Source organism: Paroedura picta, chromosome 6, assembly GCF_049243985.1.
Source record: "Paroedura picta isolate Pp20150507F chromosome 6, Ppicta_v3.0, whole genome shotgun sequence".
Classification (NCBI taxonomy): domain Eukaryota; kingdom Metazoa; phylum Chordata; class Lepidosauria; order Squamata; family Gekkonidae; genus Paroedura; species Paroedura picta.
Window position 1 is genome coordinate 83,024,793 of NC_135374.1, and position 26,249 is coordinate 83,051,041.

The 26,249-nt window shown below is 43.9% G+C and overlaps 2 protein-coding genes across 5 annotated transcripts in view; both read left to right on the forward strand.

Annotated features, from left to right (window-relative positions):
• LOC143840160 (arylsulfatase D-like) lies at positions 1–16,093 on the forward strand. Of its 3 annotated transcripts, XM_077343317.1 has the most exons (11): positions 1–335; positions 1,124–1,197; positions 3,093–3,239; positions 3,919–4,040; positions 5,633–5,755; positions 7,404–7,827; positions 8,135–8,271; positions 8,884–9,018; positions 11,348–11,510; positions 12,579–12,700; positions 14,387–16,093. In XM_077343317.1, the coding sequence occupies exons 1-11, from the start codon at positions 315–317 to the stop codon at positions 14,746–14,748; spliced, it is 1,830 nt and encodes a 609-aa protein (XP_077199432.1). In that variant the 5' UTR covers positions 1–314; the 3' UTR covers positions 14,749–16,093. The 3 variants fall into 3 exon arrangements, with proteins under 3 accessions (XP_077199432.1, XP_077199433.1, XP_077199434.1); XM_077343318.1 differs by lacking the exon at positions 3,093–3,239 and having other exon boundaries at positions 1,124–1,247; XM_077343319.1 differs by lacking the exon at positions 3,093–3,239 and having other exon boundaries at positions 5–335; positions 14,387–16,092.
• The window catches only part of LOC143840159 (arylsulfatase D-like), a 21,152-nt gene continuing 7,484 nt past the window's right edge, over positions 12,582–26,249 (forward strand). The window contains exons 1-5 of one of the 2 annotated variants that reach the window (XM_077343316.1): positions 12,582–12,700; positions 20,653–20,802; positions 21,984–22,105; positions 24,811–24,933; positions 25,549–25,972. In XM_077343316.1, the coding sequence (XP_077199431.1) occupies positions 20,723–20,802; positions 21,984–22,105; positions 24,811–24,933; positions 25,549–25,972 (749 nt within the window). In that variant the 5' untranslated portion in view covers positions 12,582–12,700; positions 20,653–20,722. Of the gene's footprint in view, positions 12,701–16,579; positions 16,757–20,652; positions 20,803–21,983; positions 22,106–24,810; positions 24,934–25,548; positions 25,973–26,249 lie in introns of those variants that run through there. The other variant, XM_077343313.1, reaches the window with a different exon arrangement.

The window sequence follows — 26,249 nt, forward strand, 5'->3', positions numbered from 1 at the left end:
CACATGTGCCGCTGACTGCTAACACTGTGCTGATATCAAAGGGAGGTACACTATGGGGAAACTGGCGGAGCGTAGTCAGCAGTGACAGCAGCAGAGAACGGCCAGAAAGGATTTTGGATCAACTCTTTAGCTCTAAAGCGAAACTTTCTTCCTGGAGAAACTGTTCAGCCGTGCGCATGGGCAGAAGGGTTAGATGAGATAACTTCCCCTCCAGCTCCGGCAGAAATTGATGAGAGATGTTGCATTACAGCTGGAGTTACACTTTACTGGCAAGTCAGGGATGATTCCTACTACTGACGCCAGTTCTTCCTTGCATGCTGCTCAGACTCCACAAGGTATGGTAGAAGTCATTTCCTCTCTCCAAATACAGCAGCCATCTTTGCAAAAAGTCCAGGAAATTAGTGCAGGCATTTAAATGGGAATCGGTACGTTGTGTTCTAAAGGACTGAATTTGTTTTGTGATTAAAAAAAATCTCTTCCTCTTTATGAAAAAGAGGATACATATATGGCTTGTGTACATAAGTACAGGGGTGTAGCTAGGGTGAGGCCGGTGAATGCACCACTCCAAATCAAACATTAATTTGCTTCACATAATAATTTTAATAAAGAATACGCTTTTTCATTTTTTGGAGAATAGCTTTTACTCAAAGAATCAGCGCTTGTTTTTAACCCAGGAAAATGCCTAAACAGAGAAATCAGAGTCCCATATATAGACAAAAGTGGCGGTGATCCAAACTCTACCTTATTGAGCCCGTGGACTTCCCCTTGCTCTAGGTTGATTTTTAAGGGCTACTATGCCATTAACCTATTTAAGTTAAAAAACATAACATTTTAGCAGCAGATAACAAATGCATCAAGAGCCTCTTGTGGCGCAGAGTGGTAAGGCAGCAACATGCAGTCTGAAAGCCCTGACCGTAAGGCTGGGAGTTCAATCCCTAGATTTTCAGATTGTGCAGGGGATTGGACTAGATGACCCTGGAGTTCCCTTCCAACTCTATGGTTCTATGATTATATGTGCAGCTTGCCATATACTCCTTTCCAAAGATTATTGAAATATTTAACAGCTATAGCATGTTATTTCTGTTTAAAGTTATCAAAATCTCCACTAGTATTTTCTCTCCAGTTTTCCCTCCAGCTTTCTTCATCGACCTCCTGGCAGTCCACAAAAGAAGGGATGTTCTACTTTCCATGTTACTGGTAAACAAGTTTTTCCTGGAACTAGTCATTGCTTGTACTACTGTGTTTCAGTAAGTGAATGCAATAGAACAGAAAAATGCAAGCTGGAGATTTCCTTGATATGCAAGGGAGGGAGGGAACACTCCCATATTCCTCCTCCCCACAGATTGTTTTCTACCCCAGCTATCCCCTCATTTTCTTCTCCCTCCTTGTTTTCTACTGTACTCCCAGCCCTTTCTCTAGCTTCCCACCCCCATTCCCCACTTTCAACTCATCCTTAGGCTGCCACTGCTTTCTTCCAACCAGCTGTCATGTTGGGCGTTCTCCATTTTTGGGTTACTAATCTTCCATTTAGAGCCTCTTGTGACACAGAGTGGTAAGGCAGCAGACATGCAGTTTGAAAGCTCTGCCCATGAGGCTGGGAGTTCAATCCCAGCTCAAGGTTGACTCAGCCTTCCATCCTTCCGAGTTCGGTAAAATGAGTACCCAACTTGCTGGGGGGTAAAACGGTAATGACTGGGGAAGGGAATGGCAAACCACCCCATATTGAGTCTGCCAAGAAAACGCTAGAGGGCATCATCCCAAGAGTCAGACATGACCTGGTGCTTGCACAGGGGATACCTTTACCTTTTTTTAATCTTCCATATAAAACATTTTATTTTGGGCTTTGTCAGCAAAACCTGGAGGTTTCCCTAGGTTTGTATGAAAAATCCTCCTATCTCTACATGGCTCAATGTGTGGAATTCTTTGTATGCCACTCTGGGGAAATTGTTCAAAATTAGATGTATCAATAAATAATGTACTTGTGTCCTAATTGAGTGTATATGCTTGATTTTAATAAGATTAAATTTTAGTAGCTAATAATTCAGGTTTCAGCAAATATGTACAGAACTATTAGTTGTGCAGAGTTTAACAGACATAAAACAAAAAAATAACACAACTTCAAATACACAACTTCAAATATGATTTCATGGAGATGTTTAGTGTATTATAAAAAGCAGGATGGACATTTTTGTAAAAGGTGTTTGAAGGCAGACTCTTGTTAATGCATGCGCCCGTATTCACCTTCCAATTTCACTTAAACCCTCTATTTCCCTTAAACACCACCAGCATGGTGGAGAGCAGAGGTAGTCAAACTGTTTGATTCACCACTTTTTCCACAAGCAGCCAGCTGGGTAACCTTGGAACAGTTTCTCTCAGAGCTCTCTCAGCCTTACCTACCTCACAGGGTGCCTGTTGTGGGGAGAGGAAGGGGAAAGTGTTTGCAAGCCATTTTTTGACTCCTTCAGGTAGTAAAGAGCCAGGTATAAAAACCAGCTCTTCTTAAAAAAAAAAAAAAAAACAGCTCTTACTCTTTCGTAAAGCTGAAGCTGAAAAAACAGGTGGAGATTTCTGTAGGGTGAGGTGCAGCATGTATATATCCAGATGGTGTTTATATGCCTCAGGGTTCAGTTAATTTTGATGAAACATAATTTATGAATGCTATCATGTGCTTTTTTCAGCAGAAAGGTAGGATAGCAATCTAAATATAAAATGAACATGCTTCTGTGTAATTGATGCTGGATTATAGACTAATTCAAATGTCATACATTTGACATTTTGAGCTTGTTTGTTCTTTTTTATAGCCTGTTCATTCAGTTTTCTTGACATTTCTTACAGTTTGCAGGAGCTGCACAAATGTCTTAAAAGCACTTGAAATTGCTAATGATATAAAGCTGCATAAAGGGCAGTGGTACAGAGGGAGTTGGAGAGAATCTTCTCCCACCTTGGGTCAAGATACTATCAACTGCAGTATTGCCTTGGTGCTGGTTGGGGTGGGCATAGGTGGTTACCCATGTTTCTTCATTTAATGTTCATCCTTCTACTCTATGTTCATAGTATATATATAAAACTACTAACTTTCTTCTTCCTTGGAGCTCTCCAAGCTTATTCCTAGGTTTATACCTGTTGCTAAAGCCACCTGGATTGCAAGCTTTGGTCAGCCAGAAGCCCAATGTTGTCATCTTCATGGCTGATGATCTTGGCATTGGGGATATAGGTTGCTATGGAAATAATACTATCAGGTAAAAGTTAGGAGCACCAATAACTGAAATATCAAGCAGGGAAATCAAATTCATCTTCCTAGTCAAACGTTATGAGCCTCTTGTGGCGCAGAGTGGTAAGGCAGCCATCTGAAAGCTTTGCCCATAAGGCTGGGAGTTCAATCCCAGCAGCCGGCTCAAGGTTGACTCAGCCTTCCATCCTTCCGAGGTCGGTAAAATGAGTACCCAGCTTGCTGGGGGGTAAACAGTCATGACTGGGGAAGGCACTGGCAAACCACCCCGTATTGAGTCTGCCATGAAAACGCTAGAGGGCGTCACCCCAAGGGTCAGACATGACTCGGTGCTTGCACAGGGGATACCTTTACCTTTAGTCAAAAGTTGGCAAGAGAGGGGGGTCTTGCTGGTGCTTTATCTTTCCATGCACAGTCAGGAAACTTGCTCAAGGAAGGACACATGAACCAGCAACCTTTCTGAAGCTAAATCAGTCTGGTCTGTGCCTCATCTACAGGCTTTCTGGGGGTCCAAAGTACACCACTTTGTTCCATGGTTGAAGCATGTAGGTAGAACACATCATAATTAATGTATAGTAAAGGAAAATACCTTGCAGTGTCATAAAAGGCTCTGCAGGAATGAATAGGCATGCTAAGAGAAGTTGTTTTCAAAGCACTCCACTGAAACTGGTTATATTTATATTATTTAGGACTCCTAATATTGATCGGCTTGCAAAAGAGGGAGTAAAACTTACCCATCATATTGCTGCAGCTCCACTTTGCACTCCAAGTCGAACAGCATTCCTGACTGGCAGATACCCCATCCGATCAGGTTTGTTAAATACCCACATGTTGTATGGCACAATACAGTCTTTATTAGTGGCATGGAAACAAATAGGTTAATAGGTGCTTACAATTAATACTAATACTGTTACAGATTGACATAGTAGTTAGGAGTGCCGACTTCTAATCTGGCAAGCTGAGTTTGATTCCATGCCCCCCCTCATGCAACCAGCTGGGTGGCCTTGGGCTCGCCACAGCACTGATAAAGCTGTTCTGACGGAGCAGTAATATCAGGGCTCTCTCAGCCTCACCCTCCTCACAGGGTGTCTGTTCTGGGGAAAGGGAAGGGAAGGTGACTGTAAGCCACCTTGAGACTCCTTTGGGGAGAGAAAAGCTGCCTATAAGAACCAACTCTTCTTTTTCTAAAAAAAATTTAAAAACGTAAAAAGCAATTTGGTCATAATGCAGCAGAACAAATAGAAGCAAAATAAAGTATTGCACCAAAAACAATTCAGCAAAAGTCGGTAAGAACTATAGAAGAACTGTAATGAGGTTTGAACAATTACTAAACAACTAGCAGAATGGGCTAATAAAAAAGCTACTCATGTGGTGCCTAAAACTGAGGACCAGTTTGGTACTTGTACGGCCACGTTCCAGTGGTGAGATGCCACCACACACAAAAAAAGGCCCTATCTCCTATTGCCACCCACCTTAACTAAGAAACTGGAAGAACAGAGTGGGCCTTCTAAGTAGGAATGACTGAAGGTTGTAGACATTTGTAAATATTCCTTAAAGTGGAACAGATCCAGCAGACCTATTCCACTACTGGGGATGCTTTCCCACAATGCCAGGTCACTCCCTCTCCCTCTAGAAGCTCTTCCATCACCATCATCACCACCATCATCATTATTATTATTTAGATTTATATCCCACCACTCCCCTCAGGCTCGTGGCGGGTCATGAACAATAAAGCCCAGGGAAAGGCTCCTTCCTGGGATAAAGATTTCACTACTACTGAACAGATCCATGGGATCCAAACCATGATTATTCTCCTACTAGATAGCCATCTGTATGAGCCTCTTGTGGCGCAGAGTGGTAAGGCAGCCGCCTGAAAGCTTTGCTCATGAGGTTGGGAGTTCGATCCCAGCAGCCGGCTCAAGGTTGACTCAGCCTTCCATCCTTCCGAGGTCGGTAAAATGAGTACCCAGCTTGCTGCTGGGGGGTAAACGGTCATGACTGGGGAAGGCACTGGCAAACCACCCCGTATTGAGTCTGCCATGAAAACGCTAGAGGGCGTCACCCCAAGGGTCAGACATGACTCGGTGCTTGCACAGGGGATACCTTTACCTTTACCTTTAGATAGCCATCTGTACAGTGTGGATTGGACTAGCTGATGACCAGATTACTTTTCCAGTTCCATTAATTTACTCTGATGACTGAGAATATTACAGACATAAAAGCTACTTTTTTTTTAAGAAGCACCTTTTCAGGAGGCATGTAGAACATTGTCACCAGAGATGTCACAAACAGTTTAGGATTTGTTGCCAGGTCTATAAATTGGAGGTGGGGATCTTAATTTGCTATTAAAACCTTAGTTAGTTGAGCTAATGGTTTAAAATGCATGTACATTTTATATCCCAGGAATGGCTGATTTTGGTGGTATCCGTGTCCTTCAGTGGACTGGTGGTTCAGGTGGCCTCCCTCCAAATGAAACTGCTTTTACCAGGATACTGCAGAAGCAAGGCTATACCAATGGATTAATAGGTAGGTCACCTTTGGGGAAAGTAAGGGTCCGTAGCATTGGCAGCATCTCACTTTGCTGCATTGTACATTTCTTGTCAGTAATATTCCTTTGATCCATAAGGTTTCAGTAAGTGTTTCTGAATCTAAACCAGCTCCTAATCTTCACCCCGGGGAAATATTCCTTTCAACTGCAGCTTTTAGAAGGATTTTTCCCCCTAAATCTCATTAGCATTGATTGCTGCAAAGGCAATCTTTTGTGAATTTATTTCTCCCTGTATAAAACAACTAGAATATGTATGAACAAATCACATAACTTCAGAGCTATATATTCATGCCAGGGTATCAGATTTCAGAGATGCCATCATTTTTTGTTTCCTTTAAAAAAACCATGTTATCTTACAAATAAATCAAGGATACCAAAAAATACATAAGAGATACACAAGAATACATAAGGGTGAAATATACAAGAATAGGCAATGTCAACCCAGTCCATTAAACAGTACAGAGAAAAATGTAAAATTGTTATCACTCCCAAAAGCTGGTTTAAATTTAAAGAGGAATTGAATACTGAACATTATGAGAACTGTATGTTGGATTACAATCCTTACCACAGTTCCTCTATATATTTTCGAAAGGGCCATCTGGGTGGCACTGTGCGGGTCTCGGCCGCCAGGCAGCGGGCCAATCAGGAGGCATGGCCCCTAGAGCGCCTGCCTCCCCCTGCAGCATGGGACCACTCAACCAGCTTTGCCGCCACACAGCTCCTGGGTGGCGAGGGCTGCGCTTGATCGCCTTGCCTCCGTCCTGGCTCCAGGCCGCCCCACTGCCCTCTGCCTGCCGCCAAAGCACCCCCTCCCAAACAGCATGGCCACCAGCGGTGGCCCGCAGCCCTCCGCCTGCCCACCATGGAGCCACCCACTCCAGAAGAACCTGCCTCTACAGAGGCCTTCCCAACTGCAGAGCTTCGCTGCAGCCCTCCTCCAGCCCCCACGGAGCTGCCACCTCTACAGAGGCCTTCCTGCCTGCAGAGCCCCACCACTCTCTGGCCACCCACTGCCGTGCCAGCCACTCCCAATGGCCCTGGCCCCCAACACAACAGTCACCAGGATGCACTGTCGGCCCGCCATTGCCCAGCCGCCACCCTCTCCACCACCAGGACGCTGGGCCCCAGCCCTCTGTGTGCCCACCACCACTCACCCTGATTCCCAGCGGCCTTCCCACTACTGACCTCCTTGCAGCCGACGTGCTGTCCACCTCAGTTTGTCTATCTAGAAGGTACAACTGCCTGACACTAAACTAGCAGCTGTATTACTGGAGCAGAAAGAAAAAATGTAAAAAAAAAAACAATGGGTACAATGCAGCTTTCTTAACAACCTAGTCCCAACTAGTCCGGATGCATTTTTACTAGAATGCTCTTCCTTGGGTAGGGAAGGGGATTCAGACTGTCTTCTTTCTCTGTTCAATTTATTCCAGAATAAATGGTAATAAACTATTATGTGATTATACAGTTCATAGTGGTTCACAGTTTTCCTAAAGTAATATGCGCTCATTTCCTCTAAAGTGGAATATTTGCATTCCAATAACAGTGGGGATTTCTTGAAACCAGCTTGCCAATAGACTTGCTTTACACCTATTGTTTTTTCTTACTTTTTAAAAACCTTGTCTTTAGGGAAGTGGCATCAAGGTGTGAACTGTGAATACCGTAATGATCATTGTCATCACCCCTTAAAGCATGGTTTTGATTACTTTTATGGAATGCCCTTTTCAATGATGGGTGACTGTCAAATAACTCAGCCTCCTGAGATGGCGGCTCCTCTGCGGACCAGACTCTGGTTCTACACTCAGTGGATTGCCCTTGCTGTGCTGAGTCTTGTAGCAGCCAAACTCACCCACTTAGTACCTCTCAGCTGGAAAACAGTCTTCCTTCTTGCTTTCTTTGGCCTCTTGTTCTTTGTATCTTGGTTCTCAAGCTATGGATTCATAAGATACTGGAACTGTGTCGTGATGAGAAACTATGAAATTACAGAGCAGCCTATGAAAGTGGAAAGAACAGCATCTCTTATGCTGAGGGAGGCCATTTCCTTTATTGAAAGGTAAGGGGGCATTTACTTTTAAAACACCACAAAAATGATATGGGTGAGACTAAAGCATGCACACCGAATGTTGACTAGTCAATGAACTTGAATATAGCTACTAACAATAGAAGCGGAAGGAAAGGAAGCTGAGCAGCCAGGTTTCTATGAGCCATCTCTACTTATTTTCAGGTGCTAGCACCCAGGAAAGTCACAGTGCAGGTGCTAGCGCCCGTTATACTCCTGGGTGTAACAGGATTTGCCTCTAGTAGCTAAATAATTTCATTTTACATGTTTCCTGAATTTTGGCTTTTCTTTTTTTATATAGAAACCAACATGGACCATTCTTCCTCTTTGTTTCTTTCTTGCATGTCCACACACCACTAGTAACCACAGGAAATTTCACTGGAAAAAGCAACCATGGTTTATATGGTGATAATGTGGAAGAAATGGACTGGATGATAGGTAAATGGTAGGGAGACTTTTTACTGAAAACCAGATGAGTGTTATTTGAAAGGTCAATTTAAGGCTAGTTTACATTTAAAATTATTCATGGCTTTTCTGCTTCCATGTAGTATTTCCCTGTATGAAACTGGGATTTTACAAGTACAAAACCTCCCCGCAGATGAAAAACTAACAGGCTGAAGGAGCTGAAAAGGAACTGGCTGAACTAGAACCTATCTCTCTGTTCAGCTAGTTTTTTACTTTACATAAGGGGGTGTTTAAATGAACTTGCTCTACTTATAGCCAGAAATTGTATGGTTTAGCCTTAGGAACTGACTCCTCATTCTGCTGTATGTGTTTGCTGTACGTTTGCAGAAACTTGCTTTCATTCAGTTTCTTACTAATTTGCTGGCTTAAGTATGAAATAAACATTGGTTGTGAGGCTAAGTTGTTTTCCACAAGTCTCTTTGACTAGCTTTATAGTACAGTTATATTTTTGGAAGGAAAGTTTCTTTAAAAAATTAAACTGAGATATTATGAATCCAGTTTATAATTGTTCAGAATAACTGAAAATATTACTTTAAAAAAATTCCCATGACTAATCTTTGCAACCACATTTCTATTAATTTACAGGAAGGATTCTGAATGCTCTTGACAATCAAGGTTTGAGAAACAACACTCTGGTATACTTTGCCTCTGACCATGGTGGCCACTTAGAGGCTCAACAAGGAAATGTTCAGCTAGGTGGTTGGAATGGCATCTTCAAAGGTGAGGATTCTAATTTTCCACTCACATATTTCATAAAAATGCTTAGAGTAATAGATTTTAGTAGCCTATCTGATGCCATGTTGAGCTGGATACAATTTAAATACTTCAGATACCAGAAGCCAGGCCGAACAAAAGGAAATATCTGCAGTCCACAACATTCTGACACAGGGATTGTTTGTATGAAAGAATCCAAAGTAGGGCCTCTCATTGAAAGCAATCAAGTAGTCCGGTACAAGGCAAATGAAAAAAATCAGAGGAAATCAGGAGAAGCTACAGGAACAGCCAAAATATTTCTGTCCAGAGGCTCACTGGCCCTGAAACTGGTTCCCATCAAGCTCAAAAGGGGCTTCACATTTTGATATTTACTAGTAGGAATGCACATGGACTTGTAGAGGCATCTAATTACTACTCTCCATTATTACCTCTTTCCCTTTCCTGAGAGCCCTCATACTCTCTCCCCTCTTCTTGCTTCCTTCTCTCCTACGGTTATCAACTAGGCCCAGGCCCCAATGAATCCTCCATCGAAGGCCAACATATGCCTGAACCCTGCCCCTCATGCATTTTTACTCACAGAAACCCAGCCTGGAATATTGTGGTTGCCTAGCAAGAGCTAGGTTGCCTAGCCTCTTGTGGCGCAGAGTGGTAAGGCAGGGACATGCTTTCTGTAGCTGTCTGCCCATGAGGTTGGGAATTCGATCCCAGAAGATGGCTCAAGGTTGACTCAGCCTTCCATCCTTCCGAGGTCAGTAAAATGAGTACCCAGCTTGCTGGGGGTAAATGGTAATGACTGGGGAAAGCACTGGCAAACCACCCCGTATTGAGTCTGCCATGAAAACGCTAGAGGGCGTCACCCCAAGGGTCAGACATGACCCGGTGCTTGCACAGGGGATACCTTTACCTTTTAGCAAAAGCTACCGAGGTAATCCATTGCTTAAAGCTACAGGCACTCCTTTTATCAGTTTCAGATTTTTTTAACCCTCAATATTTTTTAAGTTTCAGATTTCACATTTTCCCTAGGGCCAGGAAGTGTAGAGAGAACTTTCTGGATGTTCTATTGCCACTGCAAATGTCTATGCATTTGCAATGGCAGTGAGAGCTTCAAAGAGTCATACTGTTGCAGAAGTAACCAATAGGTATATTCTAGTAAGAAGAAGAAGAGTTGGTTCTTATATGCCATTTTTCCCTACCCGAAGGAGGCTCAAAGCAGCTTACAGTCGCCTTCCCATTCCTCTCCCCACAACAGACACCCTGTGGGGTGGGTGAGGCTGAGAGAGCCCTGATATCACTGCTTGGTCAGAACAGTTTTATCAGTGCCGTGACGAGCACTCCTGACCACTACACCAAACTGGCTCTTTAACACTACAGTAACACTAAAAGAGTTAACTAAAGATGAGTAATATATCTATGTCTGTATAGCTAATATACCTATGTTGTGAGTAACTTCCTATCTTTCTGTATTTAACACATTTAACTTAAAAAAATGTTCTAAAGTCATTCTTACAGAGTATTAATATAGGATCGCACAAAATTTAACCTACACGATAGGACAATTATACTTAATTATAAAAACTCAAAACTGAAGAAGGCATAAAAACAAAACCTTTAGAAGTTGTATAGTAGTTCAACTTATCCAAAGTGTATCATCTCAGAGAAAGGAAGGACACAAATCTTGATCATTTGTTACAGATATATATATATCTGTAACCAGTTTGGTGTAGTGGTTAGGAATGCCGACTTCTAATCTGGCATGCCATGTTCGATTCTGCGCTCCCCCACATGCAGCCAGCTGGGTGACCTTGGGCTCGCCACGGCATTGATAAAACTGTTCTGACTGGGCAGTGATATCAGCGCTGTCTCAGCCTCGCCCACCCCACAGGGTGTCTGTTGTGGGGAGAGGAATGGGAAGGCGACTGTAAGACGCTTTGAGCCTCCTTCGGGTAGGGAAACGCGGCATATAAGAACCAACTCTTCTTCTTCTTCTATATATCTCTGTTACAGTATTCAGCATGTCATACAAGTTACATAGTAACACTTTATCCAGAAGCTTGCAGGAAGCAAATTATTAGGTACAGAACATGGTATGTCACTCAGAATGTGGGTGGCTAGACGGTGAAGTATTCTTTAACCTTCAGGCATCCATTAGCAGAATGTGTCTTGCAGAGTTCAGGAAGGAACTTGAACAAAAAAGTCTAAATAATGTTTTCTGTGACCGGTATTTTTACAAATGAATTCAGGGATATAGTAGGAAAGCTGTCAACACTTTAACTAGCTGAAACATTTTTTGAAATGAGAAGAGTTCTTGTTTCTGAACTGCATGATTTGGCCGTAGGAGGGAAAGCTATGGGAGGCTGGGAAGGAGGAATCCGTGTCCCTGGATTATTCAGATGGCCAGGAATACTACCTGAAGGCACGGCTATTGATGAACCAACAAGCTTAATGGACATTTATCCCACACTGGTTCACCTGGCTGGTGGGACAATACCACAGGACAGGTATATTTTTTCCTGCTTAGCACTTCATCAGAATTAAGACAAATTAACTGCTAAAAGCAAAAAAAAAACAAATAAGGCAGACACCAAAAACTTATTGGATATGCATTTCTGAAGACATGTGTTACATACTGTATTCTGTGTTTTTCTCAGGCTGTTAATTCCATGTACTCTTATTTTGGTGCAAGTTCCACTGAACTCATTGGGACTTCTGAGTAAATGTATGCATAGGATTGGGCTAAATGTGACACAGAAATAGGTTTGGCTTCTTGCTCCCCCCCCCTTGATTTTTGCTGCGATCCAAAAGTGCATGGCTCCTAATTCATAATCCCATATGTACTCCTTGATGTGTGCATGCAGAGAACAGTGGCTTTGTTCTTCACACAGGATTCTCAGCTCTTGGTTGAGAAATACCTGGAGACTTTGGGGGTAGAGCAGGATTAGGGGCAAGGGAGGATCTCAGCAGGGCATAATGCCATAGATTCCACCCTCCAAAGCAGCCAATTTCTTGAGGGAAACTGATGTTTTTCATCTGGAAATCCAGGATAAAAGCAGGAGACCCCGGATACCACCTGGAGGTTGGCCACCTTCTCTGCCCAAGAACAATGAAATTTTTGTTTCTGTGGAACAATAAGTGTTGGATTCCATAGAGGAAAAGAGAGGAGCACCTCTTGCTACAGACCTCTGACTTTTTCCTCCCCCCTCCCCCAGTTCCTCAGGGCCAGCATTTCCTTAGGTATTTTGTGCTATAGAAGGAGGAAGTATGTTTGTGGTGGGAAGAATCCCTTCCATCTGTGGTTATCCCAAACTACTACATCTATGGGGATTTGCTGAACTGGGATAAATAGTTTGGCAGATATATGGTAACACTGAGTGTCTTTAAATGCGTTTTTGCGCCTCACAAATTCCCTAGGGGCCTCTGTAGTGTTTTGTTCTTAAAATTCAAAAATAGTAAATCCCTGTACACTTCAGGTTGTTCTTAACACATTACAAATGATAGTTTGTATATCAATACAGAGTTCTGAATGCAGAACTAATCTGAATATGTGAACTGTCTTTCTGTCACTTCAGGGTAATTGATGGCCGGAATCTGATGCCTTTGCTGCAGGGGTGTGTGAAATACTCAGAGCATGAATTTATGTTTCACTACTGTGGGGCCTATTTACATGCAGTGCGTTGGCACCAGAAGGAGAGTAAGTGTAAAGGCTTTCCTCAATCAATATCTCAATAATCTGGCATGAAACCACCACAATGTATTGATGGCTTCCCTGTCAAAATCCCCGTCTTCTGTGGATGTTGAAGCGGCAGGGTTGCCAGCTCTGGGTTGGGAAATATAGGGAGATTTGGGGGTTGGAGGCTGGGGAGGGGAGGGAGGGACTTCACCGTAGTATAATGCTTTAGAGAAGTGGTCCCCAACCCCCAGTTCAGGGACCGGAACCGGTCCGTAGATCAGTCGGTATCAGGCCGCGGCTCCTCCTCGTCCTCCTCCCCAGCTGCTGCCTCGGAGGCTGCCCTGCCACTTTGCCGCTTGCTCACCTTTGGTGCTCTTCAGTGGCCGCTATGGCTGGGGCTCCCCCTCGGCGTGGCACTGTGCAGCTGCTGCTGGCAGCACCCCCCAGTGGGTGGCGGAAAGTCAGGGGTGCCGGTGGGAAAGCAAGTGGAACAGAAGCTCAGGCGGCGCCGATATCCCTCGGCAAAGGACTCCCCCCCCCCCGGGCCTCAGTAAAATTGTCAAGCGTTGAATGGTCCCTGGTGATAAAACGGTTGGGGACCACTGCTTAGAGTCAACCTTCCAAAGCAGCCATTTTATCCAGGCAAACAGATCTCTGTTGCCTGGAGATCAGTTGTAAAAGCAGGAAATATAAATTCCAAAAATCCTATTTTCAGCCATGAAGAGCAACTTCTCACTTTCTCACAACGCTGTTGTGAGGATAATACGGATTAATAATAATCACATCTAGATAACGTATTTCCATATGTTGACATAATGCTTAATCTTGAGAATTCTTCAGCATTCAAAATTCTGGCTTATTTTTCTCCTAATTCCGTTGACATTTAGATTCACAGTTTGGTGTAGTGGTTAGGAGTGCGGACTTCTAATCTGGCATGCCAGGTTTGATTCTGCGCTCCCCCACATGCAACCAGCTGAGTGACCTTGGGCTCACCACGGCACTGATAAAACTGTTCTGACCGAGCAGTGATATCAGCGCTCTCTCAGCATCACCCACCCCACAGGGTGTCTGTTGTGGGGAGCGGAATGGGAAGGTGACTGTAAGACGCTTTGAGCTTCCTTCGGGTGGGGAAAAGCGGCATATAAGAACCAACCTTCTTCTTCTTCTACAGTGGTGTGTGCACATTGATAATGCTCTGGTTGGGGGAGGCCTATCTCCAAGGTATGCCAGTGTACCTGCATGCTTTTGCACCCTCCTCCATTCTGCTGTAAATCACATGTTCAGCTGTACATTCACTAAATATAAAGTAAGAACTCAACTATGGATCTCAATGATGGACTGTCATCCCCAGTAAAAAAAAATAAAATAGAAGGGGATTATCAATAGGTAGAAAACCACAGAATAGTGCTATTCTGTAACCTGTCTTAGAAAAGACTGCTGGCATCGCTGCTCTCTTAGAAGACGGAACTGTGGCTTTAAAGTGTACAGAATATTGATAGAATCACTCACTAAATGGACTAATCCCCTTTGGGCCTTCTGTTCAGTCCTTTCCAGCAGCATTTTTAAAACTTTATGTTGCACATATAATGAAGAGTCACAGTTGGATTGCAGATGTGACATCACAAAAACAAGATCTGCTTGCCTGCTGTGCATAGCATCAAGCTGCTGTTTGCATCCCTCTTAATCATATGAATTTTCCCTCGCCAGGTGGAAATGTGTGGAAAGCCCATTACGTGACACCAGTTTTTCAACCGGATGGAGCCGGAGGTTGTTATGAACTTAGATTTTGCCCATGTTCTGGAGAAGGAGTAACCCACCATGATCCACCTTTACTGTTTGATCTCTCTCGAGACCCTTCAGAGGCCATGCCTCTGTCACCAGACACTGAGGCAGTGTTCCATGCTGTTCTCAGTAGAATTGACAAAGCTGTGGATGAACATCGCAGGACACTCTCTCCTGTCCCACAGCAGTTGTCTCTTAACAACATTCTGTGGAAACCATGGCTGCAGCCATGCTGTGGGATGTTTCCATTTTGTTGGTGTGACAAAGAAAATGATGCTAACTTATAAAATGAACAATTGTTTTTCCTTGGTTAATTAATTACTTCACTAGCAAGAAAGCCCATTGCAACCAGGAATGCAATGAGCGCTAGGACAGGCGCAGATCTCTCTCTCTCTCTTGCAGAAGGAGCCATAGGAGGTCATCAGGGCTCCTTCTATAAACTATAAATTCCTACCTGCTTATCTTTATCAACTGGATTCTCATTTGGCTAGGAGGGCCTTCCTTCTTGCCAGAGTCAACTCCTTTCCCTCAAGCGTGTCCTGGGGAAGATTCCATCAGATTTCCACCTTCAAAAGACTCTGTCTACATGGTTGTAAAGTCCCAGACACACTACCTCATATCTGTAACCTGCTACAAGCCGGTTTCAGGAATGGTGGGCAATAAATTTAATAATAATAATATTGTTGTGTCCTTAATGCTAGGCATCAAAATAAGAGAAATCACAAACTGGAGCACAGTTTAACAAGTCCAGTTTTTTCTCTATTTGAAGCTTGTGACAACAATGCCCTTTCTCCGTTTTCTTACCCACATTAAGCCCTGGAGTGGACTCCACCACTCTAAAACACTGGGACAGATTATAGGAACATGGTTATCAAAGCACCACACTAGGTTAAGATGTGATGCCATAGAATCTGCCACAAAAGCTGTTATTTCCTCCAGGGTAATTTATCTCTGTACTCTAGCAGTGGTCCACAACCTTTTGAAGGCTGCGGACCGGCAGCAGTGGGGAGGGCCATCGCCCGGCCACGCATGCCGTGCTCCTGTTTGTGATTCCTCTTATTTTGATGCCTAGCATTAAGGACATAACACTGAGTTCCCTCCCCAAACTCCACTTTCTGCTGTTCTGTCCCTAAATTTTATTTATTTATTTAGGTATCTCCAGGTATTTCCCAACCGAGAGTTGGAAACCTTATGCTAGTCACCTAGCCTCACAGCATTCTAAGAGTGGGAGCCAGTTGAAAGAATAAACCCTTGCAAAACCTTCAAGCCACCATGGGGTCGGAGCCCAAGAGCAATCCAAGCAGGATCTGAATTCAGAATCAATAGGGTTGACACTTTAAAGCTTTAAAGAAAACACTTTCAACACAAGAGGGTAGTGTTGACCCAGGTATTTGCTGTGAATCTCTAGACATTCTGCAGGGAAACATGGGGTATGGCCATCGTTAAATGCCTTGCTTCAGAATCTTAGTATTGTTTTCCAGTTCTCCCCAAACACTAGGAAAAATACATTACAGCATCTTTTAACTACTGGTTTAATGAGGTCTCATTTCCTCCCTCTGCTTCCTGTTGGAAGAGCTCTCTCAGCCCCACCGACCTCACAGGGTGTGTGGGGGGGTGAGGATGGGAAGGTGATTGTAAGCTGCTTTGAGCATGCCAACTGTAATTCTTCAGAGCCTTGTTTCCCTGTATATGACCCATCCCATGTTTCAGGAAAGCGGGTACCATCTTTTCCTGGTTGCTGCTTGTGGTTGACAGGGGGTTCCCATCTGGTCCCATTCAGCTGCTAGTAAATGGGAATGTGACTCCTCAGGAGAAGTGCGGTAAATGCCACGGGCTGAATTAATGCAGTCTGCCTCATGACTCTTCTCTTCACCTTTCAACTATTAACGATCTATGGATTTGGGACTCCAACCACCCCCTCCCCTTTTCGTTTCCGCTTCAATTCTAATTCCGAGCAGAGAACTCGGGCGCTTACTACGCTCACGATAGATGCCGTTTCATAAAGCTTCCTGGAGGCCCATGTTGCTTTCGGACCGATGAGAGACTGCATTGTACGCTTTTTCAAAAGATACGACTTTTCCTTCCCTCCCTTACCATGTTTGCTTTCTTGGCTTATTTTTTTTCCGGGGAGGGTCATAGTTTGCAGATGTCACTTTAGCGGCTGTTGCTGCTGCAACGCGTCTCTTTCCGCGCGCGGTCTGCGCCCGCTTTCGACATGGGTCTCTTTCGTCCCGGCAGCGCTTTCAGCCTGGAGGAAGGAGGCTGCCAAGAGGGGGTCTCCCCTCCGTTCCAAAGGTGTGTCGTTCCAAGGTCTTGGGATCGTGGATCCGTCCCTCCCCGAAGGGCAGCCCTTTCTTCTTGTCTGCAAACAAAAGCACTCGGCCCCCCACTCTAACGTCCTTATTTAATTTGCAGTGATTGAAATGCAGAACTGTGTTTCTAGCATGGGGAGGAAGGGAGCGCGAGATACGTCCGGGGCCGAAGTATGCGCGCGCGCAAAACTCTCGGAATACTTTCGTTTGTCTGCCCTTAGCCCCGCCCCCTCAACAATGCCGCCTCCTGAGTGGCCGAGCCGCTGTATCATCATGCAGGTTGGAGAGCCGACCGGGGGACGAGGCGAGGACAGGCGTCTGCCCGCTCTAGTCTTTCCAGGCCCTCGTGACAATCCTGTAGGCTTGTCTTCTTTCTGAAAGGGCGCAGTAAAATCGGGAGTTGGTTTTCAGTGAGATAAACGGTTGCAGTTGAGGAGTCATCTCTTCCCCTTTATCCCCAGTTTTGACAGATGTATTTTCTTAACGGGACAGGTGAAGGAGAGCGGGAATGGCCCAGGAAGGGCTGGGACAGGTATTAACCAGCCCTTTAGAACAGGGGTAGTCAACCTGTGGTCCTCCAGATGTTCATGGACTACAATTCCCATGAGCCGCTGCCAGCATTTGCTGCCAGGGGCTCATGGGAATTGTAGTCCATGAACATCTGGAGGACCATAGGTTGACTACCCCTGCTGTAGAGGGCAGCGTGAAAGTTGGAAAAAGTAGGAACAGGCATTACACAAACAAGAATACCACAAAAAACAGTGGGATGCATTACAGACATTTGGGAACAATGTTTTAGAAATGAAAAGGTGGAAATCCCACACCTTTATTAACCCTGACTATGCCAAAAAGCCTCCAGAACACACGGAGCATTAAACAAACAAGTGTACCACCAAAAAAGAATTGGATGAATTGGAGACACTTGAGAACAACACTTGAGAAAAACCCTGGAACAGGCCAGAACAGGCATTAAACAAATAAGAGTACTACAAAAACAAACAAACAAACCCAGAAGAATTGCAGACACTTGAGAACAATATTTTAGAAATGAAAAGGTGGAAATCCTGCAACTTTATTAACCCTCACCAGGCCAAAAAGCCTCTGGAACACACGGAGCATTAAACAAATGAGTACCACAAAAAAAGAAAAAGAAAAAAAGGATGCATCACAGATACTCCAGAACAATAATTTTAGAAATGAACTTCCCCTTTATTAACCTTTTTTTTTTTTTTGCCTTCTTAGATTATTGCCCATGTGCAGTTTTGGAAGACTGCCTCAGCAGAGCAGAGGTATAACTCTGCCTTAAAAAAGTATATAAGATATCATCCAGGCAATCACTACCCAAGCCCCATCTTTCCCTGGAGCACACCTACTCTAACTTCCAAACAAAAGTTCAAATGTTTTGATGATTGATGCCTTGAATACCTTATTAATTTTTTTTAAATAAATAAAAGTATCTGCCATCTAGCTCCTAGTAGAGTTGCCAGGCTGCAGCCAGTATCTCCTGGGAACATTTAGAGGGCAGGGACTGGCATCATACTGGTATACTGATGTCACTTTTGGTGAAACTGCAAGTGATATCATGGAATGCACTAGGATTTTCAAAAAGAGCATTGTAAAACCATAGAGTTCTATAAATCCTAGCATGTCCCATGATGTCGCTTCTGGTGAAAACTAGAAGTGAAGTTTGTGTGCTGGCCTGTTTGTACCATTTTCCTTCCTGCCAATGCTTCATGCACCAACAGACAACAAACCAGCCTTCATTACTAGGCAGCAACTGATATTAACATATATTATTACCCTATGTAGAGGGGTAGTTAAATTCTGTGCACCGCATGGCAAGGTGACACAAGCCATTTAGATGAGCCAGAGAAGTCTCACCTTTGTCTCATCCAGAATCTCTATAAAAGGGGGGGGGAGGGTCATAGAAAGGAAAGAGTACTGGGTGGATGAATTATAGGCATAAGAATTGGTGATGAATTAAAGTGGACAGCAGAGAGGGGAGGGAGAAGAATGTGTGTTGGACAGAGAACTTTAATCCATGTCAGTAAAGCGTTTGAAACTAAAGAGAAGAGGGGGCAGGGGGTTGCAAGATTTCAGGAAAGGGATTTAAGAACAGAAAGACTGAACTTGCCTGAAGTCAGATAGTTTTGTACCTGAAATGGTATAGAAGGCAGAGATTTTTTGACTCAAATTATTATAAAATGTTGCCGAGGGCTGTTTGTTTTACTCTTTCCTCCAGATTTGTGCACTAATTCTTGCATCCTGGTTGTTCAACTAGAGCACAGTGGTTAATATCTGTAGTATTAATTTTGGAGACATTTTTTTAAAATTTCTTGCTGACTTTGAATGAGCCCAGACCCAGAGTCCTTCTGTGGCTATAGAGATTAGCAGAATTACATGGTAGAGTCCTGAGAAAGCAGTTCCCACATGCCATGATTCATCATGCTCTGCTTTGGGTCAAAATGTATTTTACATATATGTATAACCTTTGTCAACCACAATGGTTCTCATTTTCCACTCTCATGCTGTTTGTTCTTCCCTTATTGGGGCAGCAAATTCCCTCGTATGACTTGGACAGTTTTTCATGTGAATACGAACTATCTGACAAGATCCTAGGTAGAACCTGGCTCATTGCTCTCCTCTTTGTCCAACTCACCTCTCCCCTAGTCATGAGAAACAGCCAACCAAACAGAGACATTTAATGCCAGCTCCAAAAGAAAAGAGGAAGGTGCAGAAATGGTTTCTTAGGAGAGGTGGAAAACCTGAGGGAATGTATGTTTCTGTATCAGCTTGTAAGCAGTTAGTATATGGCCATAAAATATTTATAGTGACACTAAAACCACACAACTGCCAGAGCAACTCACAGTAGTTATGTGTTTGATATTATTTCTTTCTCTGTGTCTGCAGAATGAAAATTAATGAATATATGTGAGAGAGTTGTTTTTTTCCCAGGCTTTCTGTTAGGGTTCCAGGAATTAAAGCTCATCTGTAGACTACTGTGAACCATCGCCCTGGGGAAAATGGATGTTGTATGACATTATTCCCCACTGAGGTCTCTGTCCTCCCCAGGCCCACCGCCAAATCTCCAGGAGTTTCCCTAACTGGATCCTCATCCCCAGCTGGTGGCCAGGGGAGACCTATAACCCGTATCTGTGACCTACATCCATCCACAAATGCATATAGATGATTGCATGAAAGAATGAATGTTACTTTGTACGGCTGATCTACTTCACCTGCTTCATGCTCTCCCCTAAAGAGTTTACCGCTCATTTGCTTCTAAATATGTAACCTTTATGAACTTGTTCCTGAGGTGGCATGGCAGTATTCTTCCAGTTGGTTGCATTCTTGTGTCAAAAAGATGTCTTTGAACTGCTGCTAAAAACTGCAAAGAGATTTGCTATTAAGGATAGTTTCTGTTTCCCTTCCTGTTCACAGGTATAGAAGCCTGCACATGGCCAGTCATGTAGGCCTTTTGGCAAGAATCAAAAGATTCTTGGCCCATGGCTTGTAGCTTGTGGCCTTGAATGAGTCAGCCACCTAGATCCAGGACCTGATCAAGATGTTGCTTACTGTATTTTTCCTGTTTGTTTACATTTTGATTGTGTTTTTGTAAATTGCCCTTGGGTCTCCCTTGGGGAGAAAACCAAGGATAATCTGAATAAATACAAACAACAGGGGCAGTTGTGACTAAAGAGATGCATTATCAACCTGATAACAGTAAATGTAAGGACCTGATTTCACTGGGACATAGGAAGCAGTCCAGAAAGTGTAGCTGCAGGTAGGCTGTTGATCGTCAATGAAAACGTATGTTCTGGATCTTTTCTCTGTAATCATCTTCAGAAAAATAAAACACTGTTTCATTATTGTTGATTTCAGGCTTAGTCTAGTTACTTGGTTGTCCTTATGCATATTGCTCAAAGCCTGTGGAAGAAATGCAGCTCTGGACATGAAACCTAATAAAGTTCTGATGTTAGCTGATGATCTTGGGATTGGAGATATAGGCTGCTATGGGAACAATACTATCAGGTAAGGTATTGCTTAGCATTTAAAGCAGCTTGTTGTTTTAACAACACCAGACATGTAATTTCTCAAATAGTTTTGGTCCATCAGTAAACTATGAGATAGGGTTGCAACTAGATGAAGCCATGATGTATCATTCCTCTCCAGCTTGTTGTAGTGGTTAAGAGCCAGCTTGGCGTAGCAGCGGCTTCTAATCTGGTGAGCTGGGTTTGATTCCCTACTCCTCCACATGCTACCTGCTGGGTGACCTTGGGCTCGTTATGGCTGTGATAAAGCTATTCTGACTCTCTCAGCCTCATCTGCCTCACAGAGTGTCTGTTGTGGGGAGAGGAAAGGGAAGGTGATTGTAAGCCGCTTTGAGACTCCTTCTGGTAGAGAAAAGAGGCACATAAGAACCACTCTTCTTCTTCTTCCTAAATTGATTCCAAATTTTACGGGGGAAAGAGCCATAGATTAATGACAGAGCATGTGCTTTCCATGCAGAAGGCCCCAGGTGTAGTCCCAGGCATCTTAGGTCAGCATTTTTGTTAGTATGTTCTGTGAAAGACCCTTGTCTGCATGAGACCCTGGGGAGCTGCCATCAGTCACCATAAAGGGTAGTAGGATAGATAAACCAGTAGTCTCACTGAGCACAGGACAGCTTTAGGTGTTTATATGTTTATTCTTTGTCCAGATTTTATCCATACCATCCTGCAAATCCTGGGACTCAAAACCAGTATTTACTAACTGAAATGTTAGGAATCCATTTTATACCAATATTAACAATTGCTAAGACATTCTTCAGATTCCCTAGATTCTGTGAAGGTTCAGGGGGGTGGCAGATTACAGTGAATGAGCGATAGGGTTGTGGGTGACCTGCATAGTGCAGGGGGTAGAACTAGATGACCCAGGAGGACCCTTCCAATTCTGTGATTCATGGGGTACTGTGATAAAACCCCTGCCTTAGACCTGAGATGTCAGTTAGTTTTGTGTTTCAAATGGCACTTATATTTTCTGTCCATTAGAATGAGCATGCATGTTGGGGAGGTCCTGTGATTCACCTGCAGGTAATTCCTGGGTTGAGGGATAGATCAGCAAATCAAATACTTTAAGACATTGTTTTCTTGTTATGTACATGAAGTTTTCTGTTGCTGTGAGTGAACTGCCAATGTAATCAAATTAAAGTATTGTTTTTTTCCCATTGTTAGTACTCCTAATATTGATCAACTAGCAAAGGAGGGAGTGAAACTAACTCAACATATTGCCGCAGCATCCCTCTGTACCCCAAGCAGAGCAGCTTTCTTGACTGGAAGATACCCCATAAGATCAGGTCAGACATATTATGGAATATATTATTAATATTTGAGTTTGAATGAGCAGCCAAACAGAATAATAGACAGTCTCACCATAAAAAAAATACACTTGGTTTTCTTTGACAACCCCTTATTAAGAGTCACCATGCTAAGCACACTAGGACTTGCTATCACAAAAAATAATTGCAATATTCTACTCCACTTGCTCCTTAAAGACTGACAAAATTTCTCTGGGTATGAAATCAGTCCTTACTTCATCAGATACAAATAGGAATTTCAGTCTCATCCATGATACCCAGGGCAGAAGGACTAGTTGAGTTTAGACAGCAAGACCAAATAGGTGTGATGTGGTTTAGACCAGTGGTCCCTAACCTTTTTATCACCGGGAACCAGTCATTACTTGACAATTTTACTGAGGCCCAGGGGGAGTGTAGTCTTTTGCTGAAGGATGTTGCTGCCACCTGAGCCCTGCTCCACTTGCTTTCCCGCCGGTGCCCCTGACTTCCCGCTGCCCGCTGGGGGCACTGCCAGAAGCAGCTGTGAAGTGCCATGCCGTGGGGGAGTCCCAGCCATGTCAGCCACCAGAGAGCACCAAAGGTGAGCCAGTGGCAGAGTAGCAGGGCAGCCCCCGAGGCAGCAGCTGGGGAGGAGGACGAGGAGGAGCCGCAGCCCAGTACTGACTGATCCACAGACCGGTCCCTGTCCCTGGACTGGGGGTTGGGGACCACTGGTTTAGAGCATTCAAGTTATAAGAAATTTAATAAACCAAAATAAATAGTACAGGTTGTTGGTGTCAGCATTAGGCTGAGCAAGAATATAAAACAAAAGTAATAAGATGCAATCCCCCTCACACACACACACACACTCACACCAATGGTACATATCCTAAATACTGTTTAAGTAGAATAGGCTAGTACTTCTTGAAGTCGCAGCATTTGAAAGTCCAGCATTACCTTTGTTCTCAGAATCAAGGCTTCTCCCATTTGTTCCTGGCCAAATGAACAAGATGGAGTCTTCCGGTGAAAGCTTTGGTCCTTCATGGCTCATGGTTTCCTGGTCAAATAAGAAAAAGATGAGAGATACCTTCTTTCCCTTATTCTGAGAACACACGATATCTCTTTGGTAGTCTGTTCATCACCTTGGGGTCAGTCATGAACTTCTTGCCCTGATGAAGAGCCTGCAGTCTAGCCATTTCATTGTCCCAAGTCTCTGTCTCCCATGGGACAATCTAGGAGGGTGTGAGATAGTAACCATTTTGTTCTACTTCAGCCAGAGGCATTAGAATCCATAGCACCAGAATATTATGTGTGTGGAGCTTGATGCCCACTTCCACTCCTTTTGCCGTCTACATGTTGATAGCTCAGGTTCCAACTCATAAACAAAGTGGTTGAATTATTGGGATGAATTCTTAGAGGGAAGCTTCTAGTTTTATACATTTCAGTGTCTTGAAATCCTGAATCATTTTTCAGGGCAAGTACCAAATGTTACTAAGGCAATCATCCTGCAATGTGAAAAAAAAATCTGTTTTTATGAACACCTGTTCATCATGAAGATCAGAAAATATGCAGCAACTTGCATGTTTTCTAACAAAGCCAGCTCTATAAAACTATGGTTCATCTCATCCATAACTCAGTGAATCAAGGCAATGAGGCATGCAAAATAGTCCCATGCTATGCAGAATAGAAGAGAATATAGTACAAGCAAGGATGTCTGGACATCTATTCCTTTATATAGAGCATTTCTTCTGACATTAATGAGGAAGGCCAGGATAGAATCATAGAGTCGGAAGGGGTCATATAAGCCATCTACTCCAACCCCCTGCTTAATGTAGAAGCATCCAGGAAAAGTATCAGTCCAGTCAGTGCTTGAAGACTGCCAGTGACGGGGAGCTCACAAACTCCTTGGGCAACCGATTCCACTGCTGAACTACTCTGAACATTTTTACCCTGATATCTAGCCGATATCATTCTCTGCATAATTTAAACCCATTACTGCAGTTCCTGTCCTCTGCTGCCAACTGGAACCTTTCCCTGCCCTCCCCCCCATAAGTCACAGCCTTTCAGATACTTAAAAAGTGGGAGTTATGTCCCCTCTCAACCTCCTCTTCTCCAGGCTGAACAGTATCTCAGCCTTTCCTCACAACGCTTGGTCCCCAGGCCCCAGATCACCCTCGTCACTCTCCTCTGAACCCTTTCAATTTGGTCCACGTCCTTTTTGAGGTGAGGCCTCCAGAACTGCACACAGCATTCCATATCATCTGCTGGCTCCATGGGAAGATCAGAAAATGCAAACTCCTGTAAGCAACCTGCGGCATATAAACAAGGGGTGCCACTGGCCGTGGCTGCCCCTGCTCTTCACAGTCCACATCCTTGTGACATTCTGCATTCCCCTGCCAGGAAACTAGAACAGTGAATGCCCTTTTGCTTGTTCATTGTTTGAGAAGTCTCATTGGGTACACACAGCTTGCAGGAGTATTAAATGCTCTGTCTTCTTGGTGGGTGAAGTGAGCAGCAGAGGTGACAGTGGCAAGAGATGGCAGAGCCTGCTGCCCTCCCCCTGCTGCCCTCCATTCCCTTACGTCACTCCATCAGCAAACCCACAAAGCAAGACTGGATTGGACATGGGATTGAACTGGTAAAGCTGAGTACTATGGTAAGCTGTTGGCCCAAGGAGATGATCCAATGTAAAATGGTGCTGGGTTTTATTCCTGTTGATGATGCAGGCATGGCTTCCAGCAATACATATCGGGCTCTGCTGTGGAATGCTGGATCAGGAGGTCTCCCTGCCAATGAAACCACTTTTGCCCAGTTGTTGAAGCAGCAGGGTTACACTACAGGACTTGTAGGTATGTGGAAACATCAGAAAAACCTTTCTGCAGGAACGTCTTTCCTTATGAGAACTTGACATGAGTTGGCCAGTCTCTGGTATCTCAGAAGAAAATTCTACTGGGAGCGTGCAGCTACAGGACAAGCCCTGGTTCCTGGACATACCTACCATATTGCAGGTGGTAAAGGCTTCTCAAATTGGCCTGTCCAGATGAGTTGCCACCTATTTAAAAGCAAAGGTACCTAATAGAATGTCTTAGAAAATTAGTAGGTTATGTCTAGTAGGTTATACCAATAAAAGTACTCTGGCTCCAAACAATCTAGATATGTAAGGGATTATATGGTCTTTCAGGTATGAGCTACTTCTTTTACTACTACTGCAGACAAAAGAAACTCACCCCTCCATCCACACATATCTACCCTGTATAAATGAATAGCCTGTATAAATGAACATTATCTGTTGTTTAGATTTGTAAAATCCCTATTGGAATAAAATGAACCTACTAAAGGACTCAGTTACACAAATCCATTTGTTTCCATGGAACCTGAATGGTCGCCCCAGTTTCTTCAAAGTTGGGAGTTGAGGGGAAACAGGCCAATAGTAGTAACGTTCTGTTTCCTGTTCTGATTTCCAGGGAAGTGGCACCAAGGTGTGAACTGTCACTCTGTCAGTGATTACTGTCACCATCCTTTAAATCACGGCTTTGATTATTTTTATGGAATGCCTTTCACTCTCGTGAACGAGTGTCAGGACAACAAACCTTCCAACCTGTATAGAGACTTACAGGATGACCTATGGTTCTATACTGAGCTCATTTTCCTTGCAGTGTTCAGTGTTCTCACAGGTAAAATCACTGGGTTGACCCCTGTTCGTTGGAAAGCAACCCTCTGCTTTGCATTGTTCGGATTCCTGTTCTTTGCTTCCTGGTACTCCAGTTTTGGCTTTGTGCAACACTGGAATTGTATCATGATGCGCAACTACAATGTTACTGAGCAGCCAATGAAACTGGAAAGAACCACTTCTCTCATGCTACAGGAAGCAGTGTCATTTATTCAACGGTAAGTAACCTGATTCTTAAGAGCCTCTTGTGGCGCAGAGTGGTAAGGCAGCAGATATGCAGCCTGAAAACTCTGCCCATGAGGCTGGTAGTTCGATCCCAGCAGCCGGCTCAAGGTTGACTCAGCCTTCCATCCTTCCGAGGTCGGTAAAATGAGTACCCGGCTTCCTGGGGGGTAAACAGTAATGACTGGGGAAGGGAATGGCAAACTGCCCTGTATTAAGTCTGCCATGAAAACGCTAGAGGGCATCACCCCAAGGGTCAGACATGACTCGGTG

Excerpts from the sequence above, each read along its gene's own strand:
- LOC143840160 (XM_077343317.1), top strand. The coding sequence starts at position 315 with ATGCTGCTCAGACTCCACAAG. Across the intron at positions 3,240-3,918 it reads TATGGAAATAATACTATCAG|GACTCCTAATATTGATCGGC; the intron begins GTAAAAGTTAGG and ends TATATTATTTAG. Across the intron at positions 8,272-8,883 it reads AGAAATGGACTGGATGATAG|GAAGGATTCTGAATGCTCTT; the intron begins GTAAATGGTAGG and ends ATTAATTTACAG.